Source organism: Chiloscyllium plagiosum, chromosome 7 (genome assembly GCF_004010195.1).
Source record: "Chiloscyllium plagiosum isolate BGI_BamShark_2017 chromosome 7, ASM401019v2, whole genome shotgun sequence".
Taxonomy (NCBI): Eukaryota; Metazoa; Chordata; class Chondrichthyes; order Orectolobiformes; family Hemiscylliidae; genus Chiloscyllium; species Chiloscyllium plagiosum.
The window spans coordinates 77,076,264-77,092,761 of record NC_057716.1 but is presented as its reverse complement, the minus strand read 5'-3'; the positions used below and the strand labels follow the sequence as shown (position 1 = coordinate 77,092,761).

General features: G+C 38.8%; 1 protein-coding gene across 6 annotated transcripts in view; it reads left to right on the top strand.

Moving 5' to 3' along the window:
* Window positions 1-16,498, top strand: part of LOC122551720 (von Willebrand factor D and EGF domain-containing protein-like) — a 279,402-nt gene that overhangs the window by 182,416 nt on the left and 80,488 nt on the right. For all 6 annotated transcript variants that reach the window (XM_043694082.1, XM_043694080.1, XM_043694081.1 and 3 more), the window contains 5 exons: window positions 1,568-1,729; window positions 6,126-6,230; window positions 9,824-9,938; window positions 10,067-10,317; window positions 14,318-14,537. In XM_043694082.1, the coding sequence (XP_043550017.1) occupies window positions 1,568-1,729; window positions 6,126-6,230; window positions 9,824-9,938; window positions 10,067-10,317; window positions 14,318-14,537 (853 nt within the window). The remainder of the gene's footprint in view (window positions 1-1,567; window positions 1,730-6,125; window positions 6,231-9,823; window positions 9,939-10,066; window positions 10,318-14,317; window positions 14,538-16,498) is intronic.

Here is a 16,498-nt window from a genome sequence, read left to right as displayed (position 1 = left end):
TTCGTACAATTCTAATACCGTATCGAGGAATCTCACGTGTTGCCAATTCACATTGGGGGAAATACTGCAAATAATTTTCCAGTGCGGCCTATTGGCGGCAATGTTCCTCATTCTTAAAGCAGTCATAAAATTTCAGGCTTCATATCAATTTGATTTCCTGCTAACTTGCATTTTTAACAGTACACAAAAGCCAGTTTGCCGCCTCGGGTAGATATGCAAGGCTGCGTAATACTATTCAAAGTGTCCTGGCCAATACTACTCCCTCAACAAACATCAAACATCAGAATATTAGGTTGTTATCTCATTGTTTGTGAGACCCTGCTGTAAATAAAATGTATCTTGCTTTCCTTGCCCTGCACTAAAAATCCCAAAGTGCTTCATTGGCTTTGATCCCAATATATACAAAGTGCTACACATGCAAGTACTTTGCTTTGTTCTTTGCATCTATAATTGTAAAGAAGTATTCTGCTGATTTTACCATCAAAAATATAATTATCCGTGGCTTATTTTACAATGTAGTTATCAATATTACATTAAATAAAGTGTTAGATGATGCATAAATTAAACTTTATGATCAGCAGACCCTGTAGAAGATCAGAGAATGATCACAGTTTAAGAAAAATGGATGAATATCCTGTGGTGAAATCGTAATTGTACATTTTAATGTATTTAGAGCGTAACATTAATACATCTGCAATGTGAGCTGACAGATTAAGGGCATCTGTCTATTTGTTTTGGCAGCATATATGTTAGAGCAATTTTAGACTCTTGCTGTGGCCATTTATCAATAGATGCACCATTAAATATGGTGGCAACTGATTTATTGACAGTAACAGAGTTACAGGTCCAGTAACTGCTACTTGACATTGTGGTATTTCCCAATACGACCACTGCTGGTACTTTTGTGGCATTTATCACCTTTACCAATGTGTGGCACTGTGTAAGGCTTGGTGGAGGTAGTTCACTGCCCCTGATCCTTCTTTGAAGTTGCTTTGTCTTCTGCCTATGTGGTGATTGGTGGTATTTTCTACAAAGTATGGACTGAACTGTTTTGGAGCTTTTGTGCATATAGATAATTTATGAAGAAAGCATAGTTTTGCAGAAAAAAAAGTGATAGATGATAAACACTGTAGAACATCTACAGAAGAAGTACTGTTCTTGGATAACAAGAAGGTGGATTGCACAGCAGCAATAAATGCACCTACATTTGGTTAGGAATAATTATTAGGAGCTTAGGGAGCAAGTACAGATATACCAGCACCTTCTGAAAACATGAGTAGAACTCCTTGTTTCCACAGACTGTATGCAACATCAGTAGAATGAGTGAAATCAATGTAACATGAACATAAATAACTTAAGAGAAACTATCTTATATGCCAGAGGTTTTGACCACCCAGTAACTGGTGCTTTCAGCGAGCATAAATCAATATTGATTTTGATTGTGAGAAGCAAATGAGGTTGAGGTTTGGAATTTACAAATTGGTGCTTTCTTCTGTGGTGGTTAATGGGCTCACACAGATCACAATGTGAACATGTGGTTTCTGTTTCCTGCTAATGTGGAGAGCAGTATGTGAATGAAGAATGGATTCTGGGAGCTACGCAGATAACGACGGCAACGTTCCTGAGTACCAAAGCTGTTGATTGCCAAATTCCAGCACTGACAAGTTTAACTACTGAGTCTGTGGATTTCATGTTTTCAGATAAACCTTTTGCCAGGTGGCAAATAAAGGTAAGACGTTGAAACACTGAAGACAAAAACATTCTAGACTGAAAAACAAACTGTAATTTGGTATTGGGACTTGATTGGAATTATAGGCAGTTCTTCTATAATGTGATCATTGCATTCTTATGCAACCCCACAATTTAGAAATGGCGCTTAAAGTTTTAGTGTTGTAATTAAATTACAGCCAACACACATTTTAAAAGTTTGCACTTTAGAAACAGTGTACCCAATTCGTCAATCGTGTTAATAAAACTTGCATTATAGCAGAACGACCTGTGTTGAATTCTTTGTGTTTGATATTGGGATTGAATATCAAACTGTTATTATTTTCCCTCAATTCATTTTCTTCTTTATCAATCCTGTCCTGAATATGCAAGGTTCTCCTGGTCACTCATTAGAGTAGCTTGACCTTTTACTGCTAGGAATGTAAATTCAAAACCAATCCGCACTACTAATATTTCGCTGAGCAAGTGTTAATCTGTCGGCTTGCTGAGGATGGAGTGGAAGCAGTTTGTATTGATTTATTCTAATTGTTATAGGTTTCCTTCAGGATTTTGGTTGATGCAGTATATGTATAATTTATGTTAATTGTATGAATTAAGGTTAAGTGTATTCAGTTGGTGGTACTTTCTGATAATTACTTGTCCACAAATAAAAAAAGAATTGATGGTGGATTGCAGAGTTAGGAGCTATTCATTTGTTATGTTTTACTTTGTGACTAAGTGCAAAACTGAGTGAAGATTAACTTCTGGTCTCCTCCTTAATAACTGGTTTAACAATTGGCTACATAAAATGCATGCTAATGTGTGTTAGCATTCTGAAAAGAACTGGTGACTTTAGACATATGGTTTCCAAACACACTACCACTCAAGACTAGCAAGTAGAGATTATGTGTGAGGATTAATCAAAAACACCATTATCCCATAATACAATTACCCAGATAGTTAATGGCAACCTAGATGAGTTGTAGCCTATTTTCACCCAGCAAATTCTATCCTTTTGTTCAACCTTCTCTACATCAAATGACACAGACTGCCAACAGATTTTCATTTTTACAGCAGATGGTTATCAGTCTATGAATATTATCATATTAATGGGTGAGATCACATCATTCATTTAGGGATTGGGAATTTTATGTTCTGAGAGGCTCAAAACTTTCAATTCTTTCAAATGAGATTAGATTAGATTCCCTACAGTGTGGAAATAGATCCTTTGGCCCAACAAGTCCACATCGATCTGAAGAGAAACCCGCCCAGACCCATTTCCCTCTGACAAATGCACCTAACACAATGGGCAATTTAGCATGGCCAGTTCACCTGACCTGCACATCTTTGGACTGTGGAAGGAAATCCACTCTGACACAGGGAGAATGTGCAAACTCCACACATACAGTCGCCCAAGGCTGGAATTAAACCCAGGACCCTGGTGCTGTGAGGCAGCAGTGCTAACCACTGAGCCACTGTCACCCCACGGATAAGCCATTCCAACTGGTTGTTGGGAAGTCCAACCATTATAGGTTGAATTTTACAAAAAAAAATGGCTAAATGTCAATCTTAGAGAGTTTCATGGTTAGTTTTTTGCAGCCCTAGCAGGCTTTCTAAATTTACACTTCTCATCTCATTATATATACACTACGCCCCTGTGGCACCTCTCCTGTGAAAACTCACATTTGTCAGCAGAAAGTGCACTCAGCCTGGCTGGGACCTTCTGGGATTCCCATTGCCAATGCCATATTTAAACCCCAGTTGGGCACCAGCAGCCAGCAAGGGACTGCTATTCATGGTTACATTGTCAAAAATGGCAAACAGAGGCAGGCTGGCAGTTAATTTGATGATAGAGATCTGGTGGTCCTGATGAACAGAGTGGTGGAGAGGAGGACTGTTTCCTCAGGATTGGCAGAAGAGATCATGGCACGAGAGCTTGACAGCCTGGTCTGAGGGTGTAGCCCAGGCGAGTGTGATATCTATTGTCCAGAGGAACAGCCAGCATTGCAGGAGGAAGGTTAATGATCTTCTGCCCTCCACAAGTTTAAGTGGCTCCAGCCAATCTCTATTCCTTGCACTCCAGAACATGTCAGCAGAATTTCCTCAGGGTAATGTATTTGGTCCAGCCATCTTCAGTTACTTCATCAATGACCTTCCCTCCATCTTTGGGTCAGAATTTGGAAAGTTCACTGCTGACTGCATCATGTTCAGCACATTTGTGATTTCTCCGGGACTGAAGCAGTCCATATTGAAATTTGGAGAGACCTGGACAATATCCAGGTTTGTACTGACAGGGTGCCAAGAAACATTTGCACCAGACAAGTGCCAAGCAATGACCATCCCCAACAAGGGGAAATCACACCTTCATCCCTTGGCACTCAGTGACATAATGATGTATATATCTGTATTCTAAGTGAGTCGATGACATGCCATGATGATGTGAACTTGTTGCATATCCAATGCTAACCTCTATAGACGAGAGAATGTAGATTGTCACTGTTGATAGAACATGCTGAGATATTGGGGTGTGCAGGCCTAGGTGCTAGCCAGGAGGAGCAAACAGAGAACTGGAGTCACCAAGTACCTGTTCTGATGTTTATTCTGAAATTGTCACCATCGAGTTTGTGTGAGAGAATAGGAAATTGATATCAATGAGGTATGATCAGATATAAACGAGATATAAATATGGGCAAATAAGCATCAATATCAAAATACTGAACTCAACTGTTCTTATTTTAGGTGAAAATTGGAATTTTATTTTTCTTGATACCAGGAATCAAATTTTTCAGATCTCGCTACACTTTTCCAATCAACTTCTCACCTCATACAGGGGCTGGGAAAATTCAGCCTATCATTTGAAAGCATTGCCTGTTTCAACTTCAACCAATAGTATGGTGCTATAGATTTATCTGTCTGCTTTCTCTTTTCAGTTACCTTTCAAATCTTCTCCAGCAGTATTTTGCTTTCCAAACATTTACAGTCACTACATTTTTTTCCCTTTTAATTTCCTCCGTGCTGATGTAAGCTATCATGGTCACAGCTCATTCTACTAGATTTGGATTAAAAATAAATCCACAAAAATATTGAAGAATAACTTTTGTATATATTTTATAGATGATCTGAAGGAAAATAAAGGTAATCTGATTAGTAAGTTTGTGGATAACACCAAAATTGGAAAAGTTACAGATAGTGAGGAAGATTTTCAGAAGGCAGAGCTATAGAAATAGATAGATTTACAGATTTTGGCAAAGAAATTGCAGATGAAGTTTAATCTGGACAAATGCGAGTTTATGGATTTAGGAAGATCAAATTCAGGTGCAAATTAAACAATAAATGTCAGAATCCTTAGGAGCATAGAGGGATCTGGCCATACAGGTCCACAGATCCCTGAAAGGTGTAAGACAGGTAGATGAGGTGGTTAAGAAGACATACAGCATATTTTATTGGCTGTGACTTCAAACATAAAAGTTGGCAAGTTATGTTACAGCTGCACAAAATTTTAGTTAGACCACATTTGGAATGTTGCAGCAATTCTGGTCGCCACACTACCAGAAGGGCGTGGATGCTTTTGAGAAGGTGCAGAGAAGATTTACCAGTATGTTGCCTGATCTGGAGGGTTTTAGTTATGAGGAGTGATTGGATAAATTCAGATTGTTTTCACTGGCAAGATGGAGGCTGAGGGACCGAACTGATATAGGTCAATAAAATTATGAGCAATATAGGGTGGATATTCTGAAGCTTTTTCTTACAGTTGTCCTTTCCACTGTAAGAGGGCACAGGATCAAGATAAGGGGGAACGTTTAGGAGGGAAGTAGGGGGTAACTTTTTCACACTGATGGTGGTGGGTGCCTAGAATGTGGCGATGGTGGATACAGGCACATTAATATTGTTTAAGGTGTATCTTGATAGACACATGAACATTAGGCAAGCAGCGAGATAGAAATTGTGCATGGGCAATTCATAGCGGATCTAAATAAAGTTCAAGAATCACTGCAGGCTTGTTGGGCCAAAGGGCCTGTGCCTGTGCTCTGCTGTATTGTATTGTAAGAAACAGCTGGGGAAACAATAGGGACAGGACAGAGCAATGTAATAGGGGAAAAAAAAACTCCCCCAATGAGGTTGAATTCTATGCTAAATTCTGTGGTGCATCTGAAAGCAGCAGCTGCTTCTAGATTTTTCTATGAATCCCGCAAGTGAGCCTTAGCGAGGGAACCAATTAGACAACGCTTTGTGGAAGCAATCGCCTCTGTTTTTCTTGTCAATGTAAGAATAAGAAATACGTTTCATGAATTCTTTGTTGTTTAAGTTGGAGTTAAAATTTGTTTTTAATTTTCCATATAAAAATCTGAAAATCTAAAATGCTGGAAAATAATCATGTAGACTTATTTTGCTGAAAATAATGTTTTTTGACTTGGCAGATTACAAATGATGGAACCTTGTTCAGTAATTCAAAAGTCCTAACACTCTATGATGGGGTTTGCCAGATCTGTGATAATATGCCTCATGGAGTTTGTAAGTTGAAGGTAATTTCAGTTTTTTTGAATATTGATACAACAGAAAGGTTTAATTATTGGTATAATCTTGCAGCTTCAAATGACAAAATGTTTGAAAATAATTGTGATTTGGAGATGCCGGTGTTGGACTGGGGTGTACAAAGTTAAAAATCACACAATACCAGGTTATAGTCCAACAGGTTTAATTGGAAGCACCTTCAACATATTGTCTAGCTATCACTATTGTTAACAGCTAACCCGAGAATGCAACTTTTTTAAAAAAGGTTTTGTGATTTACACATGAAAGAAGTGTTCTAACAGATGAAAGGCTTAACAGACAATCAATTTTTCAATGTATAATTTCAGTTACATCATACTGTAAATTTTTGCTATAAATTCTGTGTGTTAGGATTGAGCCCTCCACTACCACCTGATGAAGGAGCAATGCTCCGAAAGCTAGTGTGCTTCCAATTAAACCTGTTGGACTGTAACCTGGTGTTGTGTGATTTTTTAACTTTGAAAATAATTGGCATTGAGCGTCTCAGTTATGAAAGTAGAAGTTTTGGTCAGCTAGGAGTCAGCAAGTCACCAAGAAAGGCCCTTTATTATAACAAGGATTTACAAAATAAGCCATTTGAGGAAAAAAAAACATTAAATAAGACTGGTTTCTCTTTCGAAAGTGAAAAATTGTCTCCTTGTAGGAATGCACAGTACTTATCCGAGATTATCAAAGACCAACATATGGGGACACTCAAATGTATCTGGGGATATAGCTTATTAAACTTGGCCATTGGTTAACTTCACACTGTTTATCGAGGAATGGATATCTTACCCTTCAGGGCTTGCATCTCTTGGCTTTTGCATAACTGCAATTCAGTTGTCATAGACCAGACAATACAGTCTATTTTTTACTTTCAAATCATATAGCCTGATATATTACTGAATATTGAATGCCTGGCATGTACAATTGCTAAGAACCTTTCATGAATTCTGACAGCCCAAATTGCTTCACAGACAATGAAATACATTTCCTTTAAGCCTTCATGGTCATAATGTGGGCAAACCAGCAACAAAGTTTTAAACAGCAAACATCTCCAAACAAGAATTTGAAGATCTTGGGATAAGCTATATTCCCTGATGTTAATTGAGGAATTAGTATTAACCAGGACCCTGGAATTTATTCCCTGCATTACTTCTAAATTGTGCCATGGCTCTTTTATATTCCATCTGAGAAAGCAGATAGAGTCATACTCCTAGAGTCACGGAGTCCTATAGTATGGAAACAGACCTTCAGTTCAACTTGTCTGCGCCAACCAAAAATTCCAATATGACCTTGACCCATTTGCTGGCACTTGGCCCATATCCCTCTAAACCCTTCCTATTCATGTACCATCCAGATGCCTTTTAAAAGTTACAATTATACCTGCTTCCACCACTTCCTCTGGCAGCTCATTTCATACATACACCACCCACTGTGTGAAAACCTTGCCTCAAAGGTCGCTTTTAAGCCTTTCCCCTCTCACCTTAAACCCATGCCCTCTAATTTTGGACTCTCCAACTGAAGGAAAAGGTCCTTGGCTATTCATCCTATCCATACCCCTCATGATTTCATAAACCTCTATAAAGTCACACCTCAGCCTCTGAAGCTCCAGTGAAAAAAGCCCCAGCCTATTCAATCCTCATTTAACATCTCATTTAAAATACAGAAGAGTGCAAGTTTTGTGAAGAGCTGTATCTAGGATACTTAGAATCACATACCAACCTTCATTAATATGCATAATGAGATAGATAAGCAGTTTGATGCTATGAATTTCATGCAGAGAATAAACACAAAATCTGGTGCCTAATATAGCAATTTACACCAAGTCCTTTTTACCAGCATTCCTGTGTTTGCTCCTCTACGCTGTTTCCTGCTGTAGCAATGCTTGGATTTTAAAATTCTCACCCTTTTTGAAATCCATCCATGGCCTAACTGCCCCCTAATTCAGTAGCTTCTACAAACTTTAAGCCTTTTGAGGTGTCTCCACCTCTCCGGTTCTGTGCTGTTGTGCATCCCCAGCAGTCTCCGTATCCAATGTATCATCCTTAAACACTTCTGCCACCTGCAATTAGATCCCATCACTAAGGGCAGCTTCCCCTCCACAAGCCTTTCTGCGCTCTGCACTGACCATTCCTTTGCCAATCCTTGGTTCGCACCACTCTTAAACCCCACCCCCCCCAGACCGAATCCCAAAGGACCTTCCCCTGCAACCGTAAAAGATGCAAAACCACCTGGCACACCACCCCCTCACCTCCATCCAGGGCGCCAAAGAGCCCTTCCACATGAGACAGAGGTTCACCTGCCTCTCCTCCAACCCGGTTTACTGTATCCAGTGCTCAACGTGGTCTTCTCTACATCAGAGAGACCAAATATAAACTCTGGGCATGTTTCGCCAAGCATCTCAGCCGAGCCCACAGGGGCTGACCTGACCTCCCAGTCATTGCCCATTTTAATTCTCCTTCCCACTCCCTTTCTGACATGACCATCCTTGGCCTCCTCCATTGCCACAGTGAATCAGACTACAAATTGGAGGAACAACACCTCATCTTCCACCTGGCCAGCCTACAACCCAGAGGACTGAACATTAAGTTCTCCAGTTTCAAACAGCCTCCTTTTCTCAGCCCCTCCCTTCCATTCCTCTGGTTGACTCTTTCTTCGAAACGGATTCATTGCTCCCATCGACCAACCAGGTCATACCCTCTACCTGTGTTCACCTATCCCCACCTCACCACCTCACCCAGCCCTCCCCAAGCTGCTCGCCCCCTTTATCTGTAGCTCCCCTTGCACCCATCCCCAGAGCTTTAGAAGAGTTATACCCGAAATGTTGACTGCTCCGCTTTCTGATGCTGCTTTAATTGAGCTGAAGCTATTTGTCTTTTTATTAATGACCAGATTTTGTGCGTAGCTTTGTACATAGCAATACAGTTACTTTCATGAGAATAATAATATTGACTGTGGAAATAATAAATTAGATGCTACATTTAAAAGCCTTGAAGAGAAGTATAGGAATAGCAACTGGACATGAAATACTGTAAAATAGTTGCAAATCTGTGATAAGAAACAAAAGCAGGCATACAAGTATTTGGTACCTGGGCTTTAAAAACAAAATATCTGCCTATATGTAATGCCCTTCGTGACCCAAGTACTTTCCAAGCAGTGAAGTATGTTAGAAGTGTGAAATTAGTTTGCAAGTAAAGGCGTTACAAAGATAAAATTGCCACAAAAAAGCAGCAATTTCCACAAGATTAGGCAAGTGCAATGATTTATATACACTTGTTGCTTTATGTGATTGTCATCGGTTATTATAGTAACTGAAAGCAAATTACTGCTGATGCTGAAAATCTGAAATGAAAACAGAACATTCTGGCAAAGCTCAGCAGTTTTGGCAGCATCTGTAGAGAGAGGGACTGAATTAACATTTCCGGTCAATTACCTTTCTCACCACAGTTTTAGCAGTCAGAATGTTCCTCGCATTTTAAATGCTGCCAGACCTACTGGATATTTCTACCATTTTCGGTTTGTGTTAGAGTGATTCTATTCATTGATCCTTGTGTTAATTTACAAATGTCACTCTTATCTGTAGGAAAAGACCTGTAATATAGATGGCCTATGCTATGGTGAAGAAGACACAAATCCAACAAGCCTTTGTTTACATTGCAGGCCTGACATATCCAAATTCACCTGGTCTATAAATGAAAGTAAGGTTAAATTCATGGATTTTGCATTTGATTAAGGGGAATTTATTTATTTGTTTCTGTACAGAAGATTGGGAAACAATTGCTTTATTTGGATTTATTAATTACCTTAAATTTTCCATTTCCTTAAGACAATCAGCCGCCAATTTACCAGCCATCTACAGCTAAGCTCCAGACCTTCTTTGGTGAAAATTTTGTTTACCAGTTCACAGCCATGGACCCAGAAGGATCTGCAGTACTATTCTTGTTAGAATCTGGACCACAGAATGGCAGCCTATCACCTGCGGGACTTCTGATCTGGAAAGTGAATTCTCAAGAGTCTGGCAACTTTAGCTTTAGTGTAGCTGATGAATGCAATGCACAAAGCACATATTCTGTTCAGGTGAGTACAGAAAAACCTATTTAACTAAAGAACTCTTAGAAGTTTATTTACTAGTGATCTGAACTATTTTTGAGCATTTCCATATAAAATGGCACTCCAGCTCATTTTGACAAAAATTAAGAAATCAGCTAGAATTACAACTTGTGAACATGCACGGAGCTGGTTACCTCAATGGGCTAGATAGCTGGTTTCTGATGAAGAGTGACAGCGACAGTGTGGGTTCAATTCCTGCTGAGGTTATCATGAAGGACTCTACTTCTCCACCTCTCCACTCACCTGAGGTGTGGTGACCCTTGGGTTAAAGCATCACCAGTTGTGTCCTCCTTTATTGAGAAAGCAGCCTTATGGTCTGGTGAGACTATGACAACTTGACCTTACCTTTAATTACCAAACAGACATTTGCAGATAAAGCTTCAAATAAAGAAAGGGTATATTGCTACAACTCAGCAAATGCAACTCACCTTTAATGCACTGCCTTTACTTTTAAAAGAAAGGTACTTCTTACAGGAGAGTGTTCTTAAGTACAAGGAGAAGAGTAATATTTCCTTTGAGTTTATGTATGACATATTCCTATTGAAGTCACAGTTTAGACATGTAAGTATAATACATAATCAATGGTTAGCTATTGTTGGATTTGATTTAAGTCCTCTACGTTCATGCACAGTTTTCAGTATAACAGAATATTAATGTTTCAATGCAAAGATTTGGCATGGAGGAATTTGGACTGTGCTGTGAAGTGACGTGTATCAGGACCAATTTCAAGTAATTCACCCATTGGGAAACTGACAGCATCAGATGCAACACTTTGTTACACACGAGTCCAATTTTACTCTCCACTGAAGCAAATAGAGTGTAATGTTAAATGGTAGGAGTGTGTAAAATCATTGTCCTGTCCAATTTCTTTGGTTTCCTGACCAGCAATACTACGCTAAAATTGCCAGGGTTTCTCAAGGTAGCAGCACACTTGTTTTACTTTCATCAGGGCTGTTAAACATGCCATTAATTTGCCTGCAGCAGGAACTGATATGTACTGTACAACTAAAACGCATTTTGCAAAGTAGCGACCTCATTAAATTTTACTACTTAAACCAAGTAGCTGTTAAGCAGGAAAAACTTCATTCAATATTGACCAATTGGTAATGCAATGAAAAAGACAACCAAGGTTAACAAACAGTGTAATTTTAGCATTGTATTGACAGTCAGGAGGCCAAAGAAATTGGAAAGGACAATGATGGAGCTGGTGGGCACCTATTCTATAGACTGTCAAATGCCTCTTTAAAGGCTGGGAAATAACCACATCAGTCTATATTTTAAACCTGTTTTTTTTTTTCTGGTCTTTTAGATAGAATTTGATGAAGCCTCTGTACCAGGGCAAAGAGTCATAGGATTTTAACAGAACACTACATGCAGCACAACTTGAGTTTCTACAAATTTTTTGCATGCATTTTTAAAAAGTGCTAGAAGCATATTCTGGCATTGTTCCCAGGATGAATTAATCACCAGTGTAACATTTGGACTGTCTCACTCATTTATGGGCCTTTTAAAAATACTCTTAAGTATCAGGCCATTAATTGGAATAAATGTTTTTGAGTACATTCCTTCCAATTTACTAGAAACTGACAACTTTTCCAATATAAATCGCAATGCTTCTCTTTCTTTTTACTTCACCCTTAGGCATTTATAATCTGATTACACACGGGCTGGATTTGATTTATTATTGTCATATGTACTGAGATACAGTGAAAAATATTGTTTTGCATGCTATCCAGGCAAATCGTATCTTATGTAAGTATTTTAGGAAATAGAATAGAAAGAAGAATATAGTGTTACAGCTACGGTGAAAATATAGAGAAAGGTCAACTTTAAGATATGGGAGGTCTACTAAAAAATGTAATGATAAAGACAGGGTGGGAGGGATCTTTGATTATTTTGGCTGCATTTCCAAGACAGCGGGAAGTGAAGATGGAGTCAATAGAAGGAAGGCTGATTTTCGTTATGGACTGGACTGTGTTCATAATCTTTAAGTTCTTGCAGTCTTGGGCAGAGCAGTTGCCATACTAAGATATGATGCATATCCAAGCTCTGAGACCTAAGACTCTGCTCCACACACCCCCCCCCCCCCCCCGCAACTGGAGTCTCACTTTACTGATTGCAGTCTGTGGGTCAAGAAGGATAGGTTACAACTCCTCCTCCATGATAATCCTCAATATCAGTGCTTCGCAAGGCTGCATACTCATGTCCTTACTCTCTTCCTTATACACTCATGACTGTGTGATCAAATTTAGCTCTAATTCCATTTACTAGTTTGCTGATGATATAACTGTAGTGGGTTAGATCTCAAACAATGATGAGACAGTGTACAAGAAGAGATAGAGAGCTTCGTGGCATGGTGTAAAGACAACAATCCCTCCTTCAATGTCAGCAAAATGACGAGCTGGTCATCGACTTCAGGAAGCAGAGTGGAGGATATGCCCCTGTCTGTATCAATTTGCTGAAGTGGAGATAGTCGAGAGCTTCAAGTTCCTTGGAGTAGATTTCACTAACAATCTGTCCTGGTCCACCCACGTCAATGCTACAATCAAGAAAGCACACCAACGCCTCTTTCCTCAGAAGGCTAAGACAATTCGACATGTCCACGAAGACACTTACCAATTTTTATAGATGCACCATAGAAAACATCCAATCTTGGATGTGTCACCGGTTGGTATTGCAACCACTCTGCCCAAGAGCACAAGAAATTACAGAGAATTGTGAACACAGCCCAGTTCATCACAAATGGAGTCTTTAGAGATGGTGCGAAAGAGGTTTACTGGGATGTTGCCTGAATTGGAGTGACGTTGCTATAGAATGAGCTTGGATAAACGTGGATTGTCTTTGCTAGTGTCGGAGGCTAAGGAGTGAACTAAAATATATAAATTGTGAGGGGTATGGACAGATGGAGTCCTTTTTCCAGGGTAGAAATGTTCTCTACTAGCAGGCATAGGTTTAAGGTTAGAGGGGGAAAGTTTAAAAAGAAATAGATGAGGCACGGTTTTTATGCAGAGAGCGGTAAGTGCTTGGAATACACTGCTGGGGAGGTTTGGAAGCAGATATGATAACAACATTAAAGAGGGATTTAGACAGACACATGAACAGACAGGGAATAGAGGGATACAGACCATGTGCAGGCAAATAGGATTAGTTTAGAATAGCATCATGGTCAGCACAGAAAGGTGGGTTGAAGGGCCTGTTCCTGTGCTTTACTGATTTATGGTCTACCACTCACTTTCAACTGAAGGAAGGTCAGGCAGATGTGAAACCTGTGATCATCTCCTTTCAAGTGAGAAATTCTAAAATTAAGTATCTAATGGCCCTTACAATTTGAAGAGGTTTATCTCTGATGAAATATGACTGCTTCTTGAAAATAAATGAACCAACATTGTCTAGGTTGAAAATACCTGTCCTTTCTCTTATGAGAATAAAATTCCAACTGCTCAAATCTTTTTTTCCTTACCAGTTTACAGTGTTTTATTAAGTCAGTTGTGAGATATTAGTTGCTGTGTCTCTCATCTGAAAAAGAAATGGTATTACACATCATACTCTGAGGCAAGTTAGAGCAGCAATTGGCTAAGAAATGAGTAGCTTTGGAATGGTTAGCCTGGGCATTGTCACCCTGCAGGAGAAGGATCAGCATCAAATAAACTAATGGATTGTAAAGCAGGAAATATGCCTTAAATTATTGTCACTGCAGATATTTCTGCTGTTTTTTGGGCAAACAAATGCTGTTGTATTTCACTCAGGTAAAAAGTGAAATGGCTATTAGCACACTTGCCACAGTGGTACCCGCAACTCTGAAGGTAAAGAAAATGACACAAATCAAACAGAAAACTTACAAGGGCAATGAAAAACTAAATTTACTTTATATATCTGTTATTAAAACAACACGTGTTTATAATTGTGATGGTGTGTTATTGCAGTGCTGCCTAAGCTGCCTCAACTGTTCCTCATTTTCCTTTTATAGGTTTTAGTGAAGCCATGTGGCTGCACTAATGGTGGAACATGTGTTACAAATATCAATTTCCCCCCAGGAAGTGGTGAATACCTCTGTGTGTGTCCTGTTGGTTTTGAAGGGGAACTTTGCCAAGAAAACATAGACGAATGTAAATCAAATCCATGTGGTGTTGGCACCTGTGTGGATGGCATCAACAACTACTCATGCAACTGTCCAGCTGGTCTCACAGGTAGTACCTACATTACTGTATATAAATAATACCATAGATAACAATGCAAGTTAAATTAAAATTGAAAAGGTGTGAACATATTGAATCTTTCAATCAGATATGGCTACGATAAATATTAACTCTTTCACATTACAGCAAGTTCTGGATTATAACATTTGTTTGGTATGTTGTAATTATATGAAATAATGTTTGCAAATAAAAGGGGAAAGTATATTCGTGTAGAGCCTTTCATGGCTGCCAAATACCCAAAGGGTTTTACAGTCAATTTATTAACTTTGAGTACATTCCCACTTGTAAGGTGGGTAGTACACCAGCCGATTAGATAGCAATCCCCTTCATACAATAACAAGATAATGTTCATTGGCGGATAGGTCTTAGGGCACAGTGAATAGCTCCCTTGTTCTCCTTCGAAATAGAGCTATATTCATGTTTTACGTCCAGCTGAAAGGGCAGGTGAGGCTTCAGTTGTACCAGGTGGTTAGCTGAGGAGTATTGTGCATCATATGGAAGCAGCAACATTAATTTTTCTCTGCAAGTACCCTGTGAAAGAGGATTAAAATGTGTTTAAAGACAGTGAAAAACAAATTCTCAACCAATGAATGAAACAGAGCATCAGCGTATACCCTTAATATCCATGTCTTATCTATTTCTGTATGTCTATCTACATGAGAGTGGAGATTTTAGGAAGGGCTGGTGTTTAGTTTGGAGGGTTATAAATTCACAATTCATATTTCTTAATTATCATTGATTAAAGACCGTTTTTTTTTGGTACTAGCCAAAGGAAAATATTATTACATATGGAAAACTGGTGAGTGTTTTATTTCAACCTGAGTTAGTCAGTCAGGAAAATTGGGAACTTTGGACAGTCTGGCTTAATCTTTTCACATTTGTGACGACTTCAGGAATAAAGGGGATTGATTTCTAGCATATTACCCCATTGACTCAGACTTATTTTCATTATTTTCACAACATCTAGCCTTACCCGGCTGATGTTTATCTTTGTGCAGTTTGTGTTCCCACCACACAATTAGACTATCAATTCACTTGGAGTAACATTGCTTTTTTTGCCTTGATCTCTTTCTTTACTTTATCCCATTTTCCCTTACTTGATCCCTCACTCCCACTGTATGATTTAGAGCTGTCTCTGTTGTCCCATATTATGCAATGTGCCAGACTACTGGTGCCAGCATGGTAAAGATCCTCCCAATTGTACAGCTTCCACTTTTCTTAATGCTGTTGCTAGTGTCCTATGAACTGAAACTCATTTCTCCCATACTAACCTTTTGTCATTCATTTCTTTAGAACTTCTCCCTCTTTTAACTAGGCCTCATTTTCTCATTCCTTGTTGTGATATAATCTTTGGATATTCTCTTTAGTAAAGGTGCCATATATGTAAGTGTGTCGTTTTTGGTATCTGTTTTTGAAACTCATTGGAAAATGATCTTTGAATTTTCTGTGCTTTGTTAGCTCACTGTATCAAAGTTCTTACTCTCAAACAACATCAAAGACCGGCATTGCTCGAAGCACAGTCAGTACAGAATAATCATTTACTATTCATACATTCCTATGAAACTATTCTGTTGCAGTCATTCAGAAATTATTTTCTGTCCAAAATAATAAGGTACTAGTACTGGATCCTTCTTGCAGGAAAATAAATAGTAAGTCAACAAATAAACCAGCACCTGATACCTTGCATTGTTGATTTTGATATGAAACATCAATCTTGTGTATAACAATCTTTCTTTTGCAGTAGCTTTCCAGATTAAATGTGGTCTGACACCATTTACGCTTCTTTTTCCAAAAGTTTAATCTGTTTAATTCAGTTTTTAATAGTCTTTAACCCAACTGGATATTTTAAGCCTCATAATTATGTAAATGTAATTCTCCTTTATGACCAGCGAGGAGGCATGAATTGGCTCCTGTCTTTTTACGTCTGCAACAAAACGTTTTAATTCAGTTCA